At 34.0% G+C, this 24728-nt stretch overlaps 2 protein-coding genes across 2 annotated transcripts; one reads left to right on the top strand and one right to left on the bottom strand.

The window, feature by feature from the left end:
* The first annotated feature begins 599 nt into the window (after positions 1-599).
* On the top strand, positions 600-6721 carry LOC136217687 (uncharacterized). Its single transcript, XM_066004318.1, has 4 exons — positions 600-952; positions 1236-1339; positions 5644-6396; positions 6544-6721. The coding sequence occupies exons 1-3, from the start codon at positions 818-820 to the stop codon at positions 6206-6208; spliced, it is 804 nt and encodes a 267-aa protein (XP_065860390.1). The 5' UTR covers positions 600-817; the 3' UTR covers positions 6209-6396; positions 6544-6721.
* Positions 6722-11240: 4519 nt separating this feature from the next.
* LOC136217688 (probable protein disulfide-isomerase A6) lies at positions 11241-14685 on the bottom strand. Its single transcript, XM_066004319.1, has 11 exons — positions 14397-14685; positions 13838-13922; positions 13570-13667; positions 13390-13445; positions 12730-12847; positions 12557-12584; positions 12329-12420; positions 12083-12239; positions 11846-11970; positions 11637-11736; positions 11241-11550 (listed from the first exon to the last, which is right to left on the bottom strand). The coding sequence occupies exons 1-11, from the start codon at positions 14546-14548 to the stop codon at positions 11485-11487; spliced, it is 1077 nt and encodes a 358-aa protein (XP_065860391.1). The 5' UTR covers positions 14549-14685; the 3' UTR covers positions 11241-11484.
* Between the last annotated feature and the right edge of the window lie 10043 nt (positions 14686-24728).

The raw sequence follows: 24728 nt of genomic DNA on the forward strand, positions 1-24728 counted from the left end.
TTATGTTAAGTAATAATTTGAATTATGTCAACTTTCATTTTTTTTTTTTTTGAATTATGTCAAATTAAGTAAATCGGTATTTTTAATATATTTTAAAAGCTAGTGTTTATAAATAAGGGGTTTAGTATATTTTGTCTGAGGGTTTAAGGCTCATTTGGTTTGCTTATTGTTTGCTATTTGCTATTTTGTTGTTTATTGTTTGAAAAAGCTGGCTTTTCCAAAAAGTAAAGATTCTTAACTTTTATAAAATGCTACTTTTTAGTTGTAAAAGGTAAACATGAGTTTTCTAACTAAACACGTAAAACTTTCCATTTTGAAGTGAAAAACGCAATAAGAACATGAAAATGAGCAACAAAACACCTCTAAAATTTATGAATTGGGATATAAAAATATATTTTTATCTATGATATATAGAAAATACATATGTGGAGAATTATTTTTTGTAATATGATTTTATAACTAAGAAACCTTTTTGTTTCTTTAGAAATTGGAGGGCTCAGATGAATTACTTAATAAGTTCGTGGGCTTGAATGGGCTAAAAGAATAGTTGAGATAAAAGACATAATATCATCATACTTGCCTACAAACTTCATAGCATTTTACAGGGGAGAAGGTTAGCAGACACCTGGCCTGGGCTCAGCTCAGCTGTTTGTCACTTCCCATTCCATCACAAACTGAAACAACCACATTCCAATTCCATCTTTCTCTCGCATTCTAACTTCCAAAGCAACACAGATAGCCAATCTCAGAACTTCCCTGATGCAGAATCGTAATGTTTGATTCAATTTAGCTTAATGAGATTACAAAAGTAAGTAAAATGGGTTCGGATTCAAATTCTTCACCGGCATCAACATCCACACCAACTGCATCGCCCAATGGAAAGCGAAGCAGAGATCCTGAAGATGAGGTCTATATCGACAATCTTCATTCTCATAAGCGTTATTTAACTGAGGTTTGTCCTTTTCTCTTTGATTTCTGTTTTAATTTTTGATCCTTTTCTGTTCTTCGATATTCTATGCTCCTGTGTCCTTTCTCAAAGGGTTTCCCCCTTCCCCTGATGGGTCTGTTAATGGGCTCTCGTTGGTTTTATTTACTGATTTTTTGTCTTTTACTTGTTGAATTGAATATTGGTAAAGTTTGTTTCTTTATGGACGCCAAATTTTTATTTATTTCTTTTATTTTGTTTTATTTGGATGTTCTTCAATATATCTTCTATTCATGTTTTTTCCCCTCAGATAATGGCGTCAAGCTTGAATGGATTAACTGTTGGAGAGCCACTCTCTGAAAATCTTATGGAGTCTCCAGCTAGGTCTGATAGCAATAGCATGTTCTATGCCAGGTTAGTTATGGCTTTATTACACTTTTATAACATTTGCATGTGATTTTGGTTTTGAAACTTCTAGTCCCGTCTCTGATGTATTTGAAGTTTATTATATTAATGGATGAATTAGACAGTGTATTTAATTGTGTGAATGAGAAAAATAAGGAGCAGCCACATTGTTAGTGTAGTCAAGGAAATACCAACTCCTCTTCATAGTAGCATTTATGCGTTTTGTTTCTATTTCCATTTTCGGAGGGACCAATGAAGAACCTTGGGGTTTCATTGTTGTGTTTTTCATGGAACCGTTTGAACCAAAAGCTCAAGCTGATAGTTAAAGATCCACTTCATATTAATATCTGACACACCCCCACACGCGAATGCACACAGGTCCATATTACCATGTCCTTCAATTAAATCAATAAATGAGGTTGTCAGGAATTGAACCCTAGACCACTTGGTCAAAGAGGCTTTGATACTATGTCATGAAACCGTTTGAACTAAAAGCTCAAACTAGTAGTTAAAGATGCACTTCATATTAATATTTGACATGTTTCGACTTCAACTTTAAACTCACTAGGAGGTAGAAGGTAGAAGCAGCCCAACATAGTAAGTCGAGGTACAAGGTTCGAGTGGCATCGAACAAAAGCTTGGGTAGGCAGTAGTACTCAAGCGTCCTTGTTGACTCAAGGTATGGACCAAGGTGGGGTGACATACATAGGGACATGGAATGAAACAAGGTGGGGACCTTCAATAGACAAGACCAAACCTATCTTGTATTTCCCCCTCCATCTTTGCGGCAAATAGTTGAAGAGATCCAATACGATCATGCGGACAAGAATAAGTGATTGATACGGGCAACAAAATGGATGTTTATCAAACAATTGGTGTAACAGGTTCTACCTAGCGGAATTGCATCAACATCGAACCTCAATATTTCGGTAAATCAAAGTTCTTTCATATTTGAACATCTGTGTAAGTGGTCGTACCTTTGCCTTGTGAGTACTGGGTGGTGTTATATTATTTTCTTGATGATTTGTTTTGTTGTGAATGTTGGTACGTTTACATTAAATGTATTCAGCTACCAACATTCACATTTTTATATTGTAGATACTATGGTATTATTTTCTTTCTTTTGTGAGGTGCAAACTTGGGAAGAGACATTGCGTTTGGGAGGCATGCCCAAGGTTAGAACCGTGACCAAAACGTTGAGAATATGTACAAGTGGAGACAAGAGTCATTGAATGATTCAATGGCAAATTGATATCAGGGTTCTTCGTTAGTGTGCCTAACCCTTTTAATCCCAAGTGTGGGGACAACGATTCAGGTGGGGGAGGGGAGAACGGGGAATTGGACCCCTTATGCTATAATATGCTAGATATATTGAAGGGCGGGATATATTATGATGTATAATAGAAGAAGAACGAGGTGAAAGACCTTGTATAGAGGAAGAAGACTCAGATGAAGATCCTTAATAATAGATTTTTCTTTTTTTTTCAACTCTGAGAACTTTCTTTTGCTATTATTAAGGAGCGAGTTTATGGCAGCGACATGAGAGAAGCCTTCGATGAAAACTCCAATTCAATGGGTACGTTGGTTTGAAAATATTTTAAGTTGTAGATTGCTGGAGAAACCGAGAGTTGGTTGAAGTTGAAATCATTTTCTGAGACAAATAAACAGCGCGGAAACTAAGCAGAGTTCAGAAGCGAGTGAAGATCAGTTTGGGAAATAAAAAGGGCTGATGACTTGTGCCAAACCTCGATAGTGTTCGAGTTTTGAGTGGAACTCTCTGAAGAGGCAAGCTCGATCAACAAGGACGTTGATCCTCCAAGTCGGGAGAGTGTAAGGGGGGAGTTTGGCCCGTTGGTAAACTCAACCCTAAGCATAGGCAAGGGTACGAAGAGGCTTCGACGAGTAGTGACGAATGGAACATATCAACTGTTGAGGGTGGATCTCGAGTTAGTATAAGGAACACTAGAGGGGACAAGGACTCCCTTGGCATTGGATCTCCGCCACCCCTAGGCCAATAGTCGGTACTAGCTTAAGTGATCCACCTTAGTCCATTAGGGACTGAATTCGACTGTCATTCCATACCTGAATTATATTATATTCTTTATTAAATAGGTCTGTTAAGGAGAATTCCCAAGGACGAAGAGAGTCGGGCATTTAGCCTACGGGAAAGAGAGGCGATAGGGGTGGAACCCTAAGTTATTACTAATTGCCCGAAGTGAGAAGCAAATTCTGATAAAGATGTTCCCCCGTAATATCATCATGACACTCAAAGTCATGTACGGTAGCAATACCATGGACACTATGGGCTCAAGATAGCTCATAGTGCGTGACCCTTATAGGGAGAGGTTTAATATACGGGGAACCTTCCAGGACGGAATGTTGACATATGCATTGATGGGTCGCGTATAGGGGATAGACCCCTTCGGTATCAGTTGACTGGCCGAGGACTTGAGGAAGTCTCAGCATCACTCGGGGATTGGCATAGTCAAGATCCGTCCTTGTGACACCTAGCGCCTCTCCACCCTCCATGGCAGGTGCAGTCAGGCGCGCCTTTGTCCACCAAGGCACAAAGATTGGCGTACCTCTCTGTGGCATAGGTATGTATTTAGGGTCTTTAAAAGTGTTTTAATTATTATACCCTTGGATTAGACACATCTAATAGTCCAAAATAAATAAGAAACAAAGAAAACACGTTTGAATTGGAAGAGTAAGAGACAGTTGCACAACTGAAAATACAATGATGTAAAGAGAGAAAAAAGCAGAGAAAAAGGAAACAAAGCATATGTAAATAAGCAGTGTACAAACAGAATATTATATTAGTCATGGTTTAATATTTATAACATTTTGATTTAGAATCTATAATTTCTAGAATTTAAATATTATCATTTATAGTTTTATATTTATTTTTGTTAATGCGCCTTGTGTCGCTTTGGCGTGCGCCATCACCGTGTGCCATGCGCCATGGCTCCAGGACCCCTTGCGCCATGGTGCGCGTGTGCCTTTAATAACTATGCTGTCCAGTTTTCGTTTCTGTTCAGCATAGTTTTTCTGTAAATGCAAGGGGGATTTGGTTCCCAACATATATGGACTATAATCTGCTCTTATGCGTTTTCTCCTATCTATGTTTTATCACTATGTTGCCCTTTACTATGGCATTAATCTCAGGTTTGTAATGAACCGTCGAACCCATGGCTTGCTGGTTATGTCAGCCTACTTACATCATGTTAGTATTCCAAGTCACCATAATGCTTTAAAGTACCGCCAGAAGGGTTAAAAGCAGGGGATGATGCCTTTTGGTTTAGAATTTTTGGTACATGAAGCAATGTTCAGCTCCCATGCTCAAAGCATCATGTAGCAATATGCTGCAAGCAAAATGAAATGCGGCGGACTAGGTACTTCTGCATGCTTTTGTGGACTTCTGGTATAGCTCCAGCCTCCACGGGCAGTGATGGATCCAGGGGGCAAGGGGGCTTGGGCATCCTCTGATTGTTGGAAAACTCTATGGAAGTTACCTAAGGAGCTTTAACGTTTTCTACAAAAGCACCCAAAAAATATCAATTGAGCACCCGTAGATCATCAGGGACACCCCAAGCACCACTGTTAGTGAATCCTGGATCCGTCACTAACCACGGGCCTTGTTTTTTGTCATTGTTGTCTTTAGGCTAGTCTTGAGAAGCCTTTACAAGCAGTTAGTAGCTTGGAGCCTCATTAACTCCGGTGCATTGGCATCTGACTGCTGTGTAATTACTGTACATCTTCCTAGATACTGCATGAAATGTACACAAGATTTGGCGTTTACGGGTAACTATGGATTCTCAAAATGGATACCACTTGAAATGCTAGCTTGTTTTCAAGTGGAGAAATGATAGTTCGTTCTATAAAAACCCAACACCAAGTCCCTCAGATGTTTCCTTATCCTGCTGGTCACAGCCCTCATCATGAATTTGACGATCAGGATATGTTCTTTTGTTTATTATTTATTATTATAAAGACACACAAAATGGTTTTCTATCTAACTTCATTTAGTTGTATAATTCTGCTTGTTGAATCTCCAAACCTTCCAAGTTTTCTTCTACTGCAACAACATCATATCTTCTAGATCTCCAAATCAGTATAGCGAGCAATCATGTATGCTTATGTTTTTGTCTTGATTTTGGCACTAGTTGAAACTATCTGAGTTCTAGAGAAATTTCTTGCCTTAGATTGTACAATAATATTAATATAAAGTTCTTCCTCGTTCCATGTTCTTTGAAAGCATTTTCTTTTTGATTAATCCACACACTAATTATGTTTATTTAAATGTATTATTTCAGGGATGAAATGTCTATGCAATATTCACCAATGTCAGAAGACTCAGATGACTCTAGATTTTGTGAGACCCCTGTAACTACTTGCTCATCACAACCAGACAGTCTTCCCACGAGTCCAGTTTCTCCGTATAGGTATCAAAGACCATTTGGCGGGTTATCTTCTGCTCCTTCTACTAGTTCATATACAGCTCATGGAACCACTGTTACTAGCGTTTCTTGCTCACAGTCTCGCCAACGAGGTTCAGACTCGGAGGGTCGGTTCCCTTCATCTCCTAGTGATATTTGCCACTCAGCTGACTTAAGGAGAGCTGCACTCCTGCGGTCTGTGCAGATGAGGACACAGCCTTCCGGAGCATCAACGTTTGAGTTGCCTTTTGGTTCAGGGCAGGAGCCTGTATCTAATATAGAAGCTGAAGAGCGGCCCTGCTCGTATATGAAGTCTTTAGTTGACGAGAGAGATTATCAGATTGAGGAGTGCTCTTCAATGAGTGCCTCAGAATCTGAATTCAATGACGGGAAGTCTTGCAGAGCGTTGAATTTGAATATAAAAGATGAACCTGGGGGTTAAACTTAGCTGGATTCGGATTGTCAAGCCGACTCTTAACATAAGATTATGAGATTTCTGTAACCTGCAGCAGTTAAAAATTAATCTGTTGTACGCTAATAGATGTCGTTTGTTCATTGGATTTGTGGCGTTTGTTAAGTTATCACGAGTTCTTTTTTGGCCTCAAAGGAAATGCAAATTATTGTACAACTGTATGGTTGTTATGCTATATGCTTTACCTTCCTCATTAACCAGTCAATTAGATATTGATAGCCTATGTGACACAAGATTTTAATTTGCAATTATTAAATTTTTATGCTTTATGATTTATTCTAATTATCTTGGGTTGATTTTCACAGATTTTCATTGAGTTTTGGAGCAAAATTTTACGAGCGCTGTAGTGATGTGGCTGGTAAGCTGTTTGCTAGTGGAGAAGTTGTTTTGGGGGCATAATAACTTTTTGTGTTTAACCTTGCTAGAATTTCCTTTCATTGTAATTACTTATTATTAATTTGTAAAGATATTTTTGTATTTTCAGTCTTAGATTTGGTGGTTGAGAATTTGGAGGTTATTGTCCTTCAAAGAAGGTGTTTTTTTTTCAGCTTTTCGCAGGAGCATACCAAACCGCTAATAATATAATGTTTGTTTATGATTATAAAACGGCAGCGGTTAGCGGTTTTGGAGGAAACAGCAGCGGTTCAAGAAAAGCTCTAACTTGGAACTTTCATGAAATGTTGTTTTTAACTATTTAGCTTTTGACAAAATTAATCCAATTTTTATTCCCATATTCTTAAAAAAATATAAATGGTAGCTTATTTCTTTCTTTATTTTTTTTATCCCAAGGGATTTATATATTGACCTTACAAGGATTGATTTCTCCAAATATAAATTTTCAGAAAATGCTAGATCTTATTCGATCAAATGTGAAATTTTCAGTTTCATCCCTGTTTAGTTTTTAAAAGGATTCAATTCTACTTTCATCTTAATTCAAATTCTATATGACCTGTTAATCCTAAACTTACATGGATTGATTCACCTTCAATAAATCAGAATGCTTCGATCTTAACCATCTTTCGTCAACATTCTTTTTATATAATATATATTTTGTTGTGCCTTGGATATGTACTGAAGATTTAGAACCTAGATATCAAGTGAAGAAAGTAAATCTTAACTGAATGTAAAACTCTGATTTCCATGACCTGTGCATTGTGATTGTCTTTCCTATGTTTAATGCCATTGTTCAAGCTCTTTTCTTAATAATTCTTACCTACTATATTCCTTCACCTCAAACTTGCAATTTAATAAGATTGGTATTGTACTTTTTTTTATTATGCGTAGCACTATGAGTCAAACAGATAAGATTAACAGTGAAAGAATTAAAAGGACCAATGAACAATTTCATATGTTTCTTGAAATTTCTATTCGAGGCACTACTCTAGGCAAAAGGAGCGGTGGGGGATGGGGTAAAAGGGATGGTTATGGATAGAAAATGAATTGAAAACCGTGGGCATAGAATATACTAAAACCCAATTAAAAAGTAAATGGGATATTATGAAAAAACAATGGAGATTATGGAGTGGCTTAAAAGGAAAAAAGAATATATTAGGAGTGGCTTATCTTTATGATATTATTTTAGATTTATATTAAAAAATTATTTCTGAAATTTATTTTTATTTTATCTTCGGTAGATATGAATATTGTGCATAAGATCATTATTGATTATGAAGAGGAAGATGGTGATATTTGGAGAATAACGATGTATAATGTTGAATTTGTTATTCAACATTATTTGAGATATATTATAAAAGAACCATGTATGGATTCACTTCAAACGGGGTATATGTGGTTGTTAGAAATAATGAGAGGGAACCAAAAGAGATGTATTAATATGTTTAGAATGGACAAGTGTACATTGATAAATCTATGTGATGATATTAAAAAAAAAGATACATTCTTGCTCATGGAGCTTCAAATCGGATTGTAAGAACGCTTTCAACACTCTCGTGAGACGATTAGCAGGATTTTTCATGAAGTATTAAAGACGATGTTACAATTCTCAGTTGACTTAATAAAGCCTAAAGATCCAACATTTTCAGCAACACCTCCAGAAATTCTCAACGATGAGAGATATATGCCATATTTTGAAGTAATATCATAGTTTTTATAGTTTTGTTTTTCTTATCATCATATTTTTAGTATTATAATTTTTATATAACGAAATTTATATAGGATTGTATTGGAGCAATTGATGGAACTTATGTACCAGCTTGTGTAGAAGAGAAAGACATAATTCGATTTATTGGTAGAAAATGTGTGTCTACACAAAATATCATGGCTGCTTGTAGCTTTGATATGTTATTCACTTTTGTATTGACTAATTGGAAAGACACTACTCATGATGGACGACTATTTCAATATGCTATTCACAAAAAAGAAGTAAAGTTTCCTAAGCCTCCTTTAGGTATAATCGTACTTTTTTTTTTATCAATTAGTATTTTAACTATATAAAAATAATAAATTAATGCTTTAGTTTATTAATAGATAAATTTTACATGTACACTATACTATTTTTTATGTTCGCGATGATATATGTAGGAAAATATTACGTAGTTGATACTGGATATCCACAAATTGAAGGATATCTTGCACCATATAAAGGAATAAGATACCATTTGCCTGATTTTCAACGTGGTGGTCGACCAAGAAGATCTAAAGAGACTTTCAATGGCACTCGTCTCTTAGAAGTTGCATTGAACGGACTTTTGGAGTTTGGAAAGACAGATGGAAAATTTTAAGATTGATGCCTTCGTATTCATTTCATATACAAAGAGATATTGTGATTGTATCAATGGTACTACATAATTATATTCGAAGAACATCATTAGCTGATCTAACATTTTTGCGCTTCGATCAAGATCCCAATTTTGTTCCGCATGACTCGTTGAATACTTCAAATGATATCGATATGAATGAAAATCACGAGGATCCTAAAACAACTCAGATGAATGAATTGAGAGATCAAATTGCTTCTAATTTTTGAGGAATAAATAATTTTTTTATTATTTGGTTCATTAATATAAAGATACATGTAGAATTAATTTGACAAAAAATATCATTAAATTTCTGTTCTTTTATTGTTTGGTTCATTAAACTCTTGATCTTTTATGTAGATACATTAAACCTCTAATCATTTATTTTTAGTTCAATTAAGCTCTTGCTTACCAAATTAGTAAGTTGTGAACATCTAATTCTGTTAAAAAGACGTTATTTAATCACCAAATTAGTAAATTGTGAACATCTAATTCTGTTAAAGAGATGTTATTAATTTTATATGTATTTGAAATTATATAAAAAAAATTATTTGTTACATTTTGAATGATTTTTCCAGTTTTTCTATAACCACATTACACATCCAAAACTCAAATTTCAAATGCAAGTACAATGGATAAAAAAAAAGAGATAGGGGCCTAAATGATGCTTTTTGCCAATTAATTTTAAGAGATTGTCTAAAATCATTTAGTCCAAGTAGACATGACCACGGGTCTGGTACCTGCCCGGCCCGTCCAGGCCTGTGTCCCTTGGACCGGGCTTGGATAATGAAAATTGATGTTAAGCCCAGCCCGGCTTAAGCCCGCTAAATCCCGCGTATTTTTTGGATGGGTTTGGGATTAATAAAAATAGTACGAACCGGCCCAGCCCGGTCCGTCTATTAATATTAATTAAGAAATTTATATATTTACATATTAAATATTTAATTTTAAGTATAAATTTTATTTTTTATAATTAAAAATTATATATATATTTTAGGTGGGTTTATATGGATTGGTCTTAGGATTTGATTTTTAAGCCCGGGCTCAGTCCGGTCCTAGCCTATCTAAATTAATAGCAGGCTGGGCTGGGCTTGGACTAAGCAATTTTACATAAAAACCCGGTTGGTCCGGCCCATGGACTGGTCTAATTCCAAGTATTAATCGATTGAGAAAAGTTACCAACTGTGCACCACTCTATGCCCCTTTTATCTGATTTTACAACATGTGTTATTTATCGGAGCTGTTTTCACTTGCCAAATTTCATATTTATACATTTTCTTGCTTTTTAGCATTTTTGTTCCTTAAAGTGATTTGGAATCATAGAATGCAATTTTAAAAGTTGTTTTTTTATATACTAAATCCATTAAGTTAACGATATGTTTTTACTCCAATTGTTATAAGATAATAATTTGAATTTCTCATCATTTACTCATCATAATTTGAATTTAATAGTTATAACTCCGCCTGTGAGTATCACTTGATGGCATTTATAGCTGGTCCCATGCCCGGATAAAGGAGAGGGTCGCGATAGGATTGTGGCGGCTAGCATAAAACTAAGCTACATTTTATGGATATGAACCAAAATATGTTACATATGACTGTTCGTATTAGCCGATCCGAATCATTTTGAGACTAAAGCTTTGTTATTGTTTATTACTTAATGACAGTTTCCATCTTTCAGAATTGGTTTTTGCCTTTTTATCCTAAACAGGAAATAAAAAAAAATGTTTGATAACATTTCTAAAGCAAAAAAACCAACTAACATCTACTACCTATCCGTAAGAGCAAACAACAACAATAAACAACAAACAGATAATCCAAACAGGCCTTTAGTTTACTTAATTGCTAGTACGAGTAAACCTGCAGAGTCGGTACTATTCTAATAAAACATTTTTGTACAAATACTTCAGTTTTACTGATTTCAACAATACTGATGCTGGTAGATTCAACATTTTATGTCAAACAAATGCTATTGGCATGAGTTAAAATACTAGTGACAAATACCCTGCATGTTCCCAATGTTATTAACTTGTTTAGTTTGAGTAGAAACAATTGAACTCTTTCATTTTAATCTCTCTACAATAAAGAAGAGAATTCTTATCGGCGTGAATATATTCAAAATGAAAATTCTAAATAGTGAAATGCAAAGTAAATATACCTTTCCAGCAGCAGCTCAACTGCTTTTGATGCCATTAGATCAGAAAATTTGTGCTCAGTCAATTAGGAGATATAGTTTGTTTAAAGGGTGAAGAGCGCCAAAAGTTCAGAAATTTCATCTCAAAAACTGAAATTACTGTTACTGTCAACAGAAATACCAAAATAAAGGAAAGGAATGGTATAAAATAAATGCCCTATCGAGTTGAGGCCGCTACACCATGAGTGAGAAGAAGAAACCTTCCTCCATGGATTTCCTATGTAATTAATCAGATGGGGGCAGAGAGGGGGCAGAGGAATCTAAAGCTAGTGATAAGATCCAAAAATCCCACCATTTCAAGCAAATGACGACAGGATATTCTTCTTCAGTGTAAATTCATCGGCCTTCGCTGGACTAATCGACTGCACCACAAAATAATGGGAACAAACTGAGTCTTACTCTAGCTCAAAACATGCTTTTAACTAAGATTTTAACCAATTAAGATTACCTTCTCAAGCATACGCTGCAGCCGCTCAATTTCTTTCTTGGCATAATCAGAACCTTTCTCCATGCATTTCTTAGCAGCTGTCAAGTATATTTTTCCATGCCTAAAAGGAAAGAGATGAATGCTGTCAATTCCTAAATTTACACAAGATTTAAGAGGAAAATAGTTCAATGCAGAACAACTATAGTGGATATTCAGATATCGAGGCAAACCTGGTACTAGAACCCTCAAGTTTCTCAACTTCGTGTTCTATCAGATCAAACACTGCTTTCTTCTCATCATCGCTTGCCTCTACAAACTCTTTCGCCAAGGCATCCAAAGATTCAATTATACCAGCCTATCAAATAAAAAAAGAACAAATGACTAATATTTCAACTTCAAGTGTTTAATGTTACTAAACCAGCCTACTTAGAGAATATTGAACTTCATATTTTAATGCAGTGACTAACTTTTGAAGTTAGTTGCCCTTTCGCATCACGACTGGTTCCAGACTTTTCATTAATAAAAGTTACGAAGTCTTCTAAGTCTCTGCCACCCTCGTAGTCTTCCCCATCTTTCTTGCCTTTCGGGAAGAATTTGAGAGTTGGGAACCCACTTACTCCATACCTGCATATAACATAGATCATCAATATTGATTCTCAAATATTATAATGTTAACAATAGGTAAATGAGCTCATGAATCACGCTGTCCTCACTTTTCAGCTAGATCCTTGTACTTGTCAGCATCAAGATTGGCAATCACCACACCTTCCTCCGATTTGAATGCTGTTGCTACCTTTTCATAAGTCTGCCAAAAGAAAGCAAATGTCAGGTCCTTGCATTTATGGAAAAGATCCAGCAATAAATAGGGTAAAATGGACATAGTACGAACAAAGGCCAATTATATACAATCACAAATTCACAATATAAGATGTATCACTTACAGGAGCAAGGCTTTTGCAGTGACCACACCTAATAGAAACAAAATTTGGAACTTAATTAACATAAGGCACCATAAAAAAATTTACATAAATTGAAGCAAGAAAAAAATTTCTAAACTACAGAAAATATTGCAGAGGTGAAAATACTTGTTACATTACATCAAATACATGCTTACCATGGGGCATAAAACTCAACCAAAACATCCTTGCTTCCATCCAACACAACCTCATCAAAATTATCAGAAGTCAGCACCACTACACTGGATGAGACTGCAGCTATCTTCACATTAGTTCCTGTAAATGACATTTGATTAGGAACTCCTATTTCTTTTCACAGAACTCAAATATTCATAAGCGAAGAACACAAGCGAAAGGTGGTGATTGAAATTAAAAATACAAAAAGGGGAAACACAGCCATAGGTTTTGAGTGAATATGATTGGTCATGAAGAGTTCCATAGAGAATAAGAAGAAGAAAAAAAAGACAAAGACAGTAAGACTATGATGCAGAACAAAAAGGGAACATAGTGACCAGTTATTTTACAAATATGATATGACAAAACCTTGAGACAGATTGCAGACAAGACAGAATAGCCCATAGGATGTGCATGCTCTGAAATACAATATGGCAAGTTCACAACAATATGACCACACGAGACAAAAGGTCATAGACTTAATGCAGTTGAGAAGAAGGGCGAGGGAAAATTATAGTGAAACAATTGCTATTATAATTGGTTGTGCATTTTTTATGCTGGCACTGTCAAATACACATACGGGATGTAGAAGTCTCTTTGATTAAACAGTTGGCATACAACAACATTTCGAGAAAGACAATTACCTCCTTCAGCATTAACAAACTCAGTAAGAGCTTCTGCAGTACGTGGTCCTTCATACCTATAATCACCACAAAAACAAGTTTCCATTTGCTCATTAGTATAGGATGAAAGGGTACAAAACAGCAAGAATTTTGGAATATTCCCAATATTTACGGGGTATTTTGTAGTGGAATGAATCTCACTTTTTGGGTTCCAAAGATCCTTTAGGAAACCATTTAAGTGTTGGATATCCAGAAACCCCGTATTTACCGCATACACTCTTATGCTCATCGCAATCCACCTATGTCAAGATGCGGCAACAAGTCAATAAAGGAACTACGAACGAGAACAATATAAGTGAAATTCACGGTTTACACAATAATTAGAATGTGGGCTCGTAAAAAGGATAACCTAACAGTCCCAAGCAAATATGAAACCAATATAGCTGTATCATGATTTAGGAGAGCTGACCTTTCCGATCAAAACGGACTTTGCCTTCTTGAAGCTAGCTCCAAGATTCTCATATTCCGGAGCGAGCTTTTTACAATGTCCACACCTATCATATCCAAAATTAAGGAAGTGTAAGCGACAGTCAATGGGGGACTCAATCGTTATACACAAACGTGACCTCACAAAAAGCAAAACTGGGAAAATAAACATAAGATTTTGCAAAGATATTCAAATAAAAACGATGTGATAATGTTCACAACATCAAAAATTGCAAATATCTTATTGTCACCTAAACGCATATTTAGAAGTTTGAACTAGAAATCACATATGAAACGAACAATTAGACATACTTCCTCCCGCTTGCAGATCATTGAACAAACTTATTCTACCATTGCTTTCAATTGACAGATTATGGGGAAAATCAATGAAATCGATTGGGATTAAATACTGATGGAGTAAAGACGGTCGGCTCACAATTATCAAGCTTAAACAGATCAATGAATCAAGGAACAACGATCGGACAATTAAGAAGTCAAATCTGAGCTCAAATCACAGAAGTTAAGCAAGATATAGAATTTACCAAGGGGCGTAAAACTCGACAAGAGCGCCTCTTTCTTGACCGACCTCCTTCTCAAAGTTCTCTTCCGTTAGAACAACGACATCTTCTGCTAAAGCTGATACGGCTAACAAGGCCAAAGTGCCAAAGGCTACCCAGATCTGTTGATACTTCATTTCTCTCTTCTTTTTTTCTGCTGTTTCAGCTACGGCGGGACTTTCGGGTAGAGACACTGTAAATGTAGTTGGATTTTTATGCAGGAAATGTTAAGAGGAATGACTCTTCACGACTTATCATGGGCTTCACCGTCGATTTTCTTACGTGGCGCAATGTGATCCGTTGTTACGTTTTCGCCCAGGGCAATTTCGTTCGTTGGAATGGATAGTTGTTAGCTAGTTAGTGTCATTCGGTGACTTTTTCATATAGCAAACTTTTGACGTGTTTATGTTGACGTGGCAATATATGAGAGGTCCATCTCCTGTAAGTTTGTACAAAACTATAATATATTTCGTTTTTTTTGATAAATAATATTTTTTTTATGAAATAAATAATATATTTTGAATCTAGAGAAAATTATGTTTGTATTTGACGTTCAAAATGTAAAATCTATATATAATATAAAACAGTAACGATGGAACTGAGGTGTCACTTCCTCCTTTTTAATAATAAAAAATTTAATATATTAATTTTAATTTTGTTATATATATTTATCTATAAAAAGATTATTGTATCCGTACTATATTTAAGAGTTCTACAGAATTTAAATTAATCCCTAAAATTTCTTTAATTCTCTACAAATCTATATATAATATAAAATAGTAACGATAGAACTGAGGTGTAACTTCCTCCTTTTTTACTGATAAAAATATAATATAATATATAATATATTAATTTTAATTCTATTATTATATTTATCTATAAAAAAGATTATTTTATCCATACTATATCTAAGAGTTCTACAGAATTTAAATTAATCCCTAAAATCTCTCTAATTCTCTACACATCTATATATAATAAAAAACAGTAATGATGGAACTGAGGTGTCACTTCCTCCTTTTTTAGTGATAAAAAATTTAATATATTAATTTTAATTTTATTATATATATTTATCTATAAAAAGATTATTTTATCCGTACTATATCTAAGAGTTCTACAGAATTTAAATTAATTCCTAAAATCTCTCTAATTCTCTACACATCTATATCTATATATAATATAAAACAGTAACGATGGAACTGAGGTGTCACTTCTTCCTTTTTTAGTGATAAAAAATTTAATATATTAATTTTAATTTTATTATATATATTTATCTATAAAAATATTATTGTATCCGTACTATATCTAAGAGTTCTACAGAATTTAAATTAATCCCTAAAATCTCTCTAATTCTCTACACATCTATATATAATATAAAACAGTAACGATGGAACTGAGGTGTCACTTCCTCCTTTTTTAGTGATAAAAAATTTAATATATTTAATTTTAATTTTATTATATATAAATATATAAAAATTGATAAAAATACAATCTAATAATTACAATTAATGACATAAATATGTTATATAAATTAAATATTATTATTTGATTTTCACATTTACTTTAAATAATATTTTTATAGATAAATATAATAATAAAATAAAAACTAATATATTATATATTATATTTTTTATCAGTAAAAAAGGAGGAAGTGACACCTCAGTTCCATCGTTACTGTTTTATATTATATAGATTTATATATTAAGATGAATCCGTGCATCGCACGGGCCAAAAACTAGTTGAGTGAAAAAAATGTTACACCAGTCTTTTTGTTGTTAAAATTTAAAAATATATAATAATAATTAATAGATTTAATGATAGAATAATAAATATGGAGTGAAGATGATAAATATCGTTGGAGATTATATGTTTAATCACTTGTCAAATTACTAAAAGTCAATTGTCTATATTAATTTTAGAGAGCAAAACTAAAAGTCTTTTCGAGATGCTCTTAATTGAATTCTTCTTATTCATTTTTAGCCTTTTTATGGATATTTTCGTTTTTTCCACTTATTTTTCATTCGACCATTCCCTTGTTTTTTATATCCTGTCGACCCTTCGTTGTCTTTTTATAGGTCTAATGATCCAATTGTCCCAAGATTATGCTTATGAAAATACCCAAAGAACGTCGTTCTGGCAAACACAACAACAAATTACAAAGCTTTCTGGGTACTTGATCATGCCTACGACCCTCTCTCCTTTCTCTTTACTTAGACTTACATTCAATTTTTGCTTCATCTTGATTGCATTCAATTTTTGCTTCATCTCATAAGTTAATTAAACTATTTTCATACCATTCTAACTCATTCTACTCTTTTTAGTATATGAATACCATATATTTTGTTGCCTTACGATTTCATATTAAATGATGTCTACTGCTTGAATTAACATTCAAAAACTATATTACACATAGCGTTGTTTGTTTGCACAAATATACATTCTATTATTCTACGTGAAAAAAAAGGTACAATTGTCAATTTGCATTTGCATTTCCCTACCCTTGCTTTAGGAGAATTGTTATCCGAATAAAAATTATAATTTTATTATTTCATTTAATGTGATTGTTAAAGTGTGTAAGGATGTTATGGACTGAGACACATGTTGTTACAACTGTAACAGAATGGGTCTCCCTATTACAACTGTATTCCTTTTCTTGTATAACTTATATATATGTGTATTGTAACAAGTTAAAATATATCAATGTAGTATCTCAGTCTACATGGTATCTAGTGTATTGCATGGTTTATAACATGGTATCAGATCCTTGTTTTGGCTTCTATCTTAGGTTCCTGGATTAAGATTCCAGAATTTGTTTTCTGCCATTGGGTGAAAAATTTATGGGTTTGTATTTTTGAGTTATTTCTTTCAGCTTCACTGTTTGCCCTTATGAGTAGACTATTTGGACATAAGGTTCCAAGTCTCTGTTCATGTCACCACATATTCCAAGTGGTAGTCATTGCCCTGACCCATGTTTCTTCACTAATGCATGTATCACATGCGCCTCCATAACTTCGAGCTTAGTCGAGTTTCTAAGGTTTTGATTTTAGAATCTGGTTTCATTGTTCTGATGTAGCTAGGGCGTGGCTCAATTTCTTCGGGAACGCCCTACATTTCCTACGTCGCCTCTGTCTCTTCTCCCTGCCTGCTTAGTTAGTTTTCTAGTACATCTCCTTCTTTGTGTTGATGCAGATGGTATCCTCTTGCAGTGATGTTTCAACTGGGTTCTGCTTTTCGCTTTTGATGGGGATTCATAGACATTTTACTCGTGGACGTTTTTTCAAAGTTGTTTCAAGGATCAAAGATTCAAAGATTCAATGCTTCAAGAGGTAAACTCGATAAAACCTTTCTAATTAGAATAATTAATTGTTATCAATTAATTAATATAACAAGATCCAGGAGATCGGGAGTAAAAATATTTTAAATGCTGCCTCGAAGTCAATTTTGTTGTCCATTCTATTCCTAACATGAATATTTATATAAATATTATAATATATTACCAATGATTCGGGTTTTAAACGAGGGAAGCCTTGGAGGGAACTTTAGAAGGGAGATGACGTATGAGGTGGTGAGTTCTCATTACTTTTGGCCGAAGATGATGAGTGATGTAACGTATTTAGTGGAGAGGTTCTATATGTGCCAATTGCTAAGGACATGCAACCAATTGGGGACTATATATGCCTTTACCTATGTTGAATACCGTGTGGGAACCAGTGGCGGAACCAGGATTTTGTATTTGGGGGGGCTAATTTTAGCTTACGGGCAGTGTTGTTGAATTTTTTCAAAATCCAACTCGTAAGGGCTGGGCAAAATTTTTTTGGCCTCAATCTCCTAAAACTTTATCGTTTTGGATGAATTTATTATAATGTTTATTGAGTAAACTTTAATTCAAAAAATAAGTTTTTAAGTTTTAAAAGTAAAAAATTGATTTAGAAAAAAAAATTTAATTCAAAAGGGTTAAGAAGATAAAGAGAACATCCAAATAATTAAGACTAATAAGGTTGGCAAAAAGCATCCTGAGGTCCCTGATCTTTCATTATTCGGTGCATTAAGCCCTTGATCTTTCATTTAGACACATTGAGCCCCCGATCTTTCATTATTTGGTGCATTAAGCCCTTGATCTTTCATTTAGACACATTGAGCCCCCGATCTTTCATTATTTGGTGCATTAAGCCCTTGATCTTTCATTTAGACACATTGAACCCTTGATCTTTCATATATGGGTGTATTAGATCCTTTTGTAAATCAATTCATATATGGGTGAATTAAGGGACTGTTTGGTTCAATTGTTAGCTAATAAATGTTGTTGTTGCTGTTGCTGTTAGCTGTTTGCGGTTGTAGTAAGCTGTTTATTATTAGTTGTTTAATTATTAGCGTTTTACTCCAAACAGCAGGAAATATAGCGTTTGGTTAGGTTTATATAACCGCAGCGTTTAGTATTTTCTCTGGACACTGCAGCATTTTGGAGTTTTTCATGAAAAACTCTTTTCATGGATAGTTGTTTGTAGTTACTTGTTATTGATAAAATTATCATTCTTATTTCCAAAAAATGTGTTTCCTTTTTGATATTATTTTTATTTCTAGGACAAAATTATCGAAAAATAAAGTTTTGTTGCGTTCAATAAATTTTTTATTTTTTATTTTTTATATAATTTATTTTTATTAATTTGTATAATATATTTTTTATTTTATAATTTATTTGTAGATTAATTTAAAACATGTCCACATTATAAATAAATATAAATTAACAGTAACAGTTCAGTATAATTTTACCAAACACTAATAATTAAACAATTAATAACAAACAACCAACAACAACAACAAACAGCTTACTACAACAACTAACAGCAACAACAACATCTATTAGCTAATAGTTGAACCAAACAGTCCCTTAATATATCCATATATGAATTGATTTACAAAAAGACCTAATACACCCATATATGAAAGATCAAGGGCTCAATGTGTCTAAATGAAAGATCGAGGGTTTAATGCACTAAACAATGAAAGATCAGGGGCTCAATGTGTCTAAATGAAAGATCGAGGGCTTAATGCACCAAACAATAAAAGATCAGGGGCCTCAGGATGATTTTTGCCAATAAGGTTTAAGAAAATGAGCTTTATGAGGTTTGAACCATTGATCTATTGTATTAACCAACTCATCTATCTTAACATATTGTAATAACACTGCAAATACACTAATATGAATTAAAATTAGGAGGGTTGTCCACTGACGAAGGCATACTATTCAAGGGTGGAGCCGACGGCCGGGGGGGCCGGAGCCCCCCCGAGCGCTGGGCTGGCTCCGCCCCTGGTGGGTACCCTTATCCGTGGATTTTGTGTTGGGTTTGCCAAGAATACAAAGAGGAACTCCATATTCATAGTAATTGATCGGTTCTCAAAGATGGCACATTTCATTCCATACCGAAAAACCAACGACGCCTTAGCCATTGTAAATCTTTTCTTCCGAGAGGTAGTGCAGTCACACGGGATCCCGAAGAACATTATGACAAATGAAGATACTAAATTTCAGACTCATTTTTGGAGAACTTTGTGGCCTTATTTGATACAACTTTAAAATTTAGTATCACTGTTTATCCCCAATCCGATGGGCAAACCGAAGTGGTCAACTGGACTTTAGAAAACCTCTTGAGAAGCAAGTGTCAAGACAAGCCGAGAATGTGGGACTTAGTGTTGACTCAAGTGAAATTTGCTTATAATGGGGCCATCCACTTGGGAACGAGAAGGTCACCCTTTGAAATGGTTTACATAAAGACACCCAATCACAATCTTGATATTGTAGACATCCCAAAGGGCGACAAATATCAACAAATGCATAAAGAGGTAAAAAAGACCCGTGAAGAGCGGAAAAATAAGCTAAAGGCTAAAGTTGACTTGCACTAAAGGCACATTCAATTTAAGGTTTGGGGCGAAGTCATGGTGTACTTGAGTAAGAAGTGATTTGCAAGCGTGCCGAGTAGCAAACTTCGACCGAAAAAGTATGGTCTGTACAAGGTCACTAATAAAGTCAATACAAACGCCTACCATATTGCACTTCAGAATTGGCTAGGAAAGATGTCACACTCCTTTAGTGTAAGCACATACAAGCCATATGCACCTCTTGAGTATATTACGAAAGAATTGGGGTCCAATTCTTCTAGAGAATGAGAGAATGATAAAGGCATCAACAAATGAGTCGGAAAAGCATGAAACAGGGCTCACACGATGTGTGAAAATAGAAACACGTCATATGAGTAAGCAAAGGGGTCCAAAAAATGAGTAGAACATGTCACATGTCGTGTGACCTTACCCGCACGACGTGTGGGATTCGAGCTGTTTTGTGCTTCTTTTTTATTAATTCACATGGCGTGTCATCTATGCCACACGCTGTGTATGTTATAATGATGGCCATTCTAAGAATTGGTTTGAAGCATCCACACGCTAAGTCAACTTCATTCTCCAATGTGTGGGAGAGACTAATTACAGCCACATGATGTGTCACTCGACATGTCGTGTGACCTGCCTTAGCTACCAAGTTTTACAAATCCTGCACTGATCCTGCCACATCGTATTTACTGTTTTTCCTCTTTATTTACTGTCTTGTCATTTGCCTTTATTTTCTATCCTGCCATTATGCTTTGTAAAACCCCACTATGCGCCTATTATTAGTTGAGATTGTGGTATTAAGTGAGGGGGTTTTAGTCTTTAGTCACCTAGGGTTGGTAATGTATTTAAGCCCAAAATTTATAAGAACACTTAACTTTTATAAATATATTTCATATATATTTTCTCATTGGTAGTAAGGTTTCTACCTTGATGAGATTCATTCCTTCTAGTTAAATTAGAGAAGAGATTAATTCTTTGTTGATTTACGATTATAATCAACGTTATTACCACATATCTGTATCATTATATGAAATGATGAACCTTTGCATCCGAAATTCAAAAAACTCATAGGGTAATGATAAAATTGACATTCAAATAGATATTTATATCTACCATGAGAAGAACTACAATCAAGAACAGAGTATTTTGTACGATTGGAAAGAAAATGGTAATTTCTATTCTCATCCTTCAATCTAACAAAAAATTGCTGTTTTTCGTGTTTTTTTATCGCATTTTCATATTTTTCGTGTTTTCGGTTTTCCATTTTTTGTATTTTTCTCATTTTTATGTTTTACGTTGATTTTAACCGTGTAAATAAAATTTTATGATTACATTTAGTTAAGTAAAAATAAATATTATAATGATAATTACGTTTTATCTTTTCTTTAATTTGTGAATCAAACATCATAGTAGACCTACTCTTACCTAAACTTTTGTCTACCAACAAAAAAATAATTGGGTTGATGGTTAGCTACATTTATTCCTAATACTAGGAGAAAGTAATTATAGTACTAATAAATCCTATAATTCACACAAAAAGCAGTTGGAATTAATTGTTCTCATCCAAAAATACATTTAAATTTGTCTATTCAATCATAAGATTAACCATAAATGGTAAAAGTAACAATCTCCGGTTGTTCTCCACGTGGTTCCTCTATCAGACCACTTTACCCGATTTTTGACCCGCTTCCAGCCCATTGGACTGATTGTAGCCCAAAACAGTTGCTTTTTTTTTTTGAAAGAACAGTTTGCACTAGTTGTTCCATTTATTGGATAACTAGCTGTAGACCCGTGCAATGCACGGGTTTTATTTTTTAAAAAATAAATTCTAAAATAAATTATGTTATCTATTAAAATTATTCATGTATAAATTTTTTAAATTTATTTATTTAAACAATAATTTAAAATTATTTGTACACTAAATAAAAGTAATTCAACAAATTGTATTTTAAGAATCAGTCTGTATTATTAAATACTTCTTTAAACACTACATTTTGGGTACAATTAGATGTATTATCTTCCTCGTCACAAATAAGAATTTTCAATCCTTTTTTTGTTGTGACTCTTGAAACCGCAACATACATTTGAGCATGGCTAAAAACAGGACGTGGAAGATATAATCCAACATGTGCAAGTGATTGACCTTGACTTTTATTGATAGTCATAGCAAAGCAAACAACTAAGGGATATTGTCTTCGTTGAAATCGAAATGGCAATCTGATGTCTGATGGAGTCAAAGTAAGCCGAGGTATGAAAACCTTCTGTCCAATGTTACAACCTGTAATTTTTGATTCTTCAATCACATGTTTTCCCAATTGTGTTACCACCAATCGTGTACCATTGCATAGCCCAAGAGTCTGATCAATATTACGAAGTAGCATAACAGGTATTTCAATCTTTAATGTCAACTTGTGATTCGGCAATCCTGAAGAATTAATAGTATTCAAAAATTCAGGAGTATACACATCTTCATGGCTATTTGAATGACTTTCAACTTTGCAGATAGAATCTGAACTCAAGTAACATATTTCTTCTCCTGGCCATCCATACAACATATACTCATTCACCTTGTTAACAATATCCAATGTAGGTGCAAGAATGGCACGTTCTTGTAAGTATATTGGATCTTGAATGTTTTCAATGATACTTGGATATGTACTTTTGACAATGGCTCCAATAGGATCATCAACATCTTTGATGAGTAATTCTTCGGGTATATCGAATGTAGCTTCTCCATCATTTTCCCCACCAATTGTTCCATCACCAATGCTTAAGATCCATTCAAAAAAAGATCTTAATTCTTCTGTATCAGTATTTGAATCTCGACTTTGAAGCCTCATGTTCTCGATTAACTGAAGTACTTTACAATATCTCCACAAGTAAGATGAATTTATTGTAGATGATACTATGTTCTGTCTGCTAGCTTTTGGAATAACAGGCAATATTTGTCTGAAATCTCCACCCAAAACAACAACCTTTCCACCAAAAGGCAAAGCCATGCTATTACTATTTTGGAAGCGCATGATATCACGTAAAGTCCTATCAAATGCTTCAAAACAATGTTTATGAACCATAGGAGCCTCATCCCATATAATAAGTTGTGCTTTAATGAGTAGTTCAGCTAATGGGCTTCCTTGTTTGATGTTGCAAGTAGAATCTTCAGTGATTAGTATGGGTATACCAAATCGAGAATGTGCAGTTCGACCACCAGGCATAAGGAGAGACGCAATTCCACTTGATGCTACTGTTAGGACAATATCACCTTTAGCTCTAAGGAAAGATGACAAAGTCCTCCATATGAATGTCTTCCCAGATCCTCCAAATCCATAAACAAAAAAGAAACCACCATTTTTCGATCCAATTTCCTTGATAATTGTTTCGAACACCATTTTTTTATCACTATTTAAAGACAATATAAGATGGTTACTTTCTTCTTCCAACAACCCCCTATCATAACCAAGTTCATCTTGAATGAGACTATTTCTTCCTTCCTCAATTAGGCATGCATCTGGGAATGGTAATGAAGGGTAATCTCTTAAGCTTTTCCCATTTCTATTCAGATTTTTCTCTATCTCAGAAAGTGTGAAGTTTTTTAACTGCTCATCATCCATTTGCAAATCTAGAAAACAAAATATGATACAGAAAATAAAAGTGTTATTTATTGGATCATAATTTTCATTTCTATTATCATATATTTGATTGATTTTGATTTTGTAAATAAACAATGCAATGTTGATATCCATCCTACTATGTTTTATGTGAAATTTTTGAATTCAAATATAAGTAAAGATAAATTAAAGAATGCATTATAAATGTATTACCTTGGTTATTAAGGAGCCTTCGTTGGCGATATAGGATGTCATCGGAAAGTAAATGCCATGTTTGATTCCAAACTGATTCCGGACTTGTAATGCAATTTGAGAACAATAGAGAAGTATTGAAAAATTAAAGTTTATTTATCGAATTAGATAGTGTTGCACAACCTTTTTAATGTAGTTGAACAATTAAAGTTTATTTAACCAAAAGTTAAAATAATACAATAATCGAAAGAATATATAATAATAACTTTACCTCGCCATTCTCCAATTTTTGCATATTGAAAAATGATTACTTTTGGATAATTACTTGATGCAAAGTATGATTGAATGTCTACAGCATAGTGATCCCAAAAAGTGCACTTAATTTCATTTTGGCTAGATAAAATTACAAAAATAATAATGGATTAGTATTAAGCCAAAAAAAATTGTAATTCACTCATTATGAGAAAATGTCCAAGTTTAATTAATTCGTATTTCAAAAAATGATAAATGATCCAAAAAAAATTGTATTGTTTCTTACTGATGGTCCATCAAAATTACATGTTCACCAATAGACAGTACCACTGCTATTATATCTGACAACCAATAAAAGATATAAGAAAATTAAATATAATTAATA

The sequence above is a fragment of the Euphorbia lathyris genome, chromosome 2 (genome assembly GCF_963576675.1).
Source record: "Euphorbia lathyris chromosome 2, ddEupLath1.1, whole genome shotgun sequence".
Taxonomy (NCBI): Eukaryota; Viridiplantae; Streptophyta; class Magnoliopsida; order Malpighiales; family Euphorbiaceae; genus Euphorbia; species Euphorbia lathyris.

Bases quoted from the DNA above. Each gene is read 5' to 3' on its own strand.
- LOC136217687 (XM_066004318.1), top strand. From the start codon at position 818: ATGGGTTCGGATTCAAATTCTTCACCGGCATCAACATCCACACCAACT. The intron at 953-1,235 runs GTTTGTCCTTTT...TTTTCCCCTCAG, and splicing joins ATAAGCGTTATTTAACTGAG to ATAATGGCGTCAAGCTTGAA. The intron at 1,340-5,643 runs GTTAGTTATGGC...GTATTATTTCAG, and splicing joins AATAGCATGTTCTATGCCAG to GGATGAAATGTCTATGCAAT.
- LOC136217688 (XM_066004319.1), bottom strand. From the start codon at position 14,548: ATGAAGTATCAACAGATCTGGGTAGCCTTTGGCACTTTGGCCTTGTTA. The intron at 13,668-13,837 runs GTCAGCTCTCCT...ATCTTGACATAG, and splicing joins AGTCCGTTTTGATCGGAAAG to GTGGATTGCGATGAGCATAA. The intron at 13,446-13,569 runs GTGAGATTCATT...TGGTGATTATAG, and splicing joins GGATCTTTGGAACCCAAAAA to GTATGAAGGACCACGTACTG.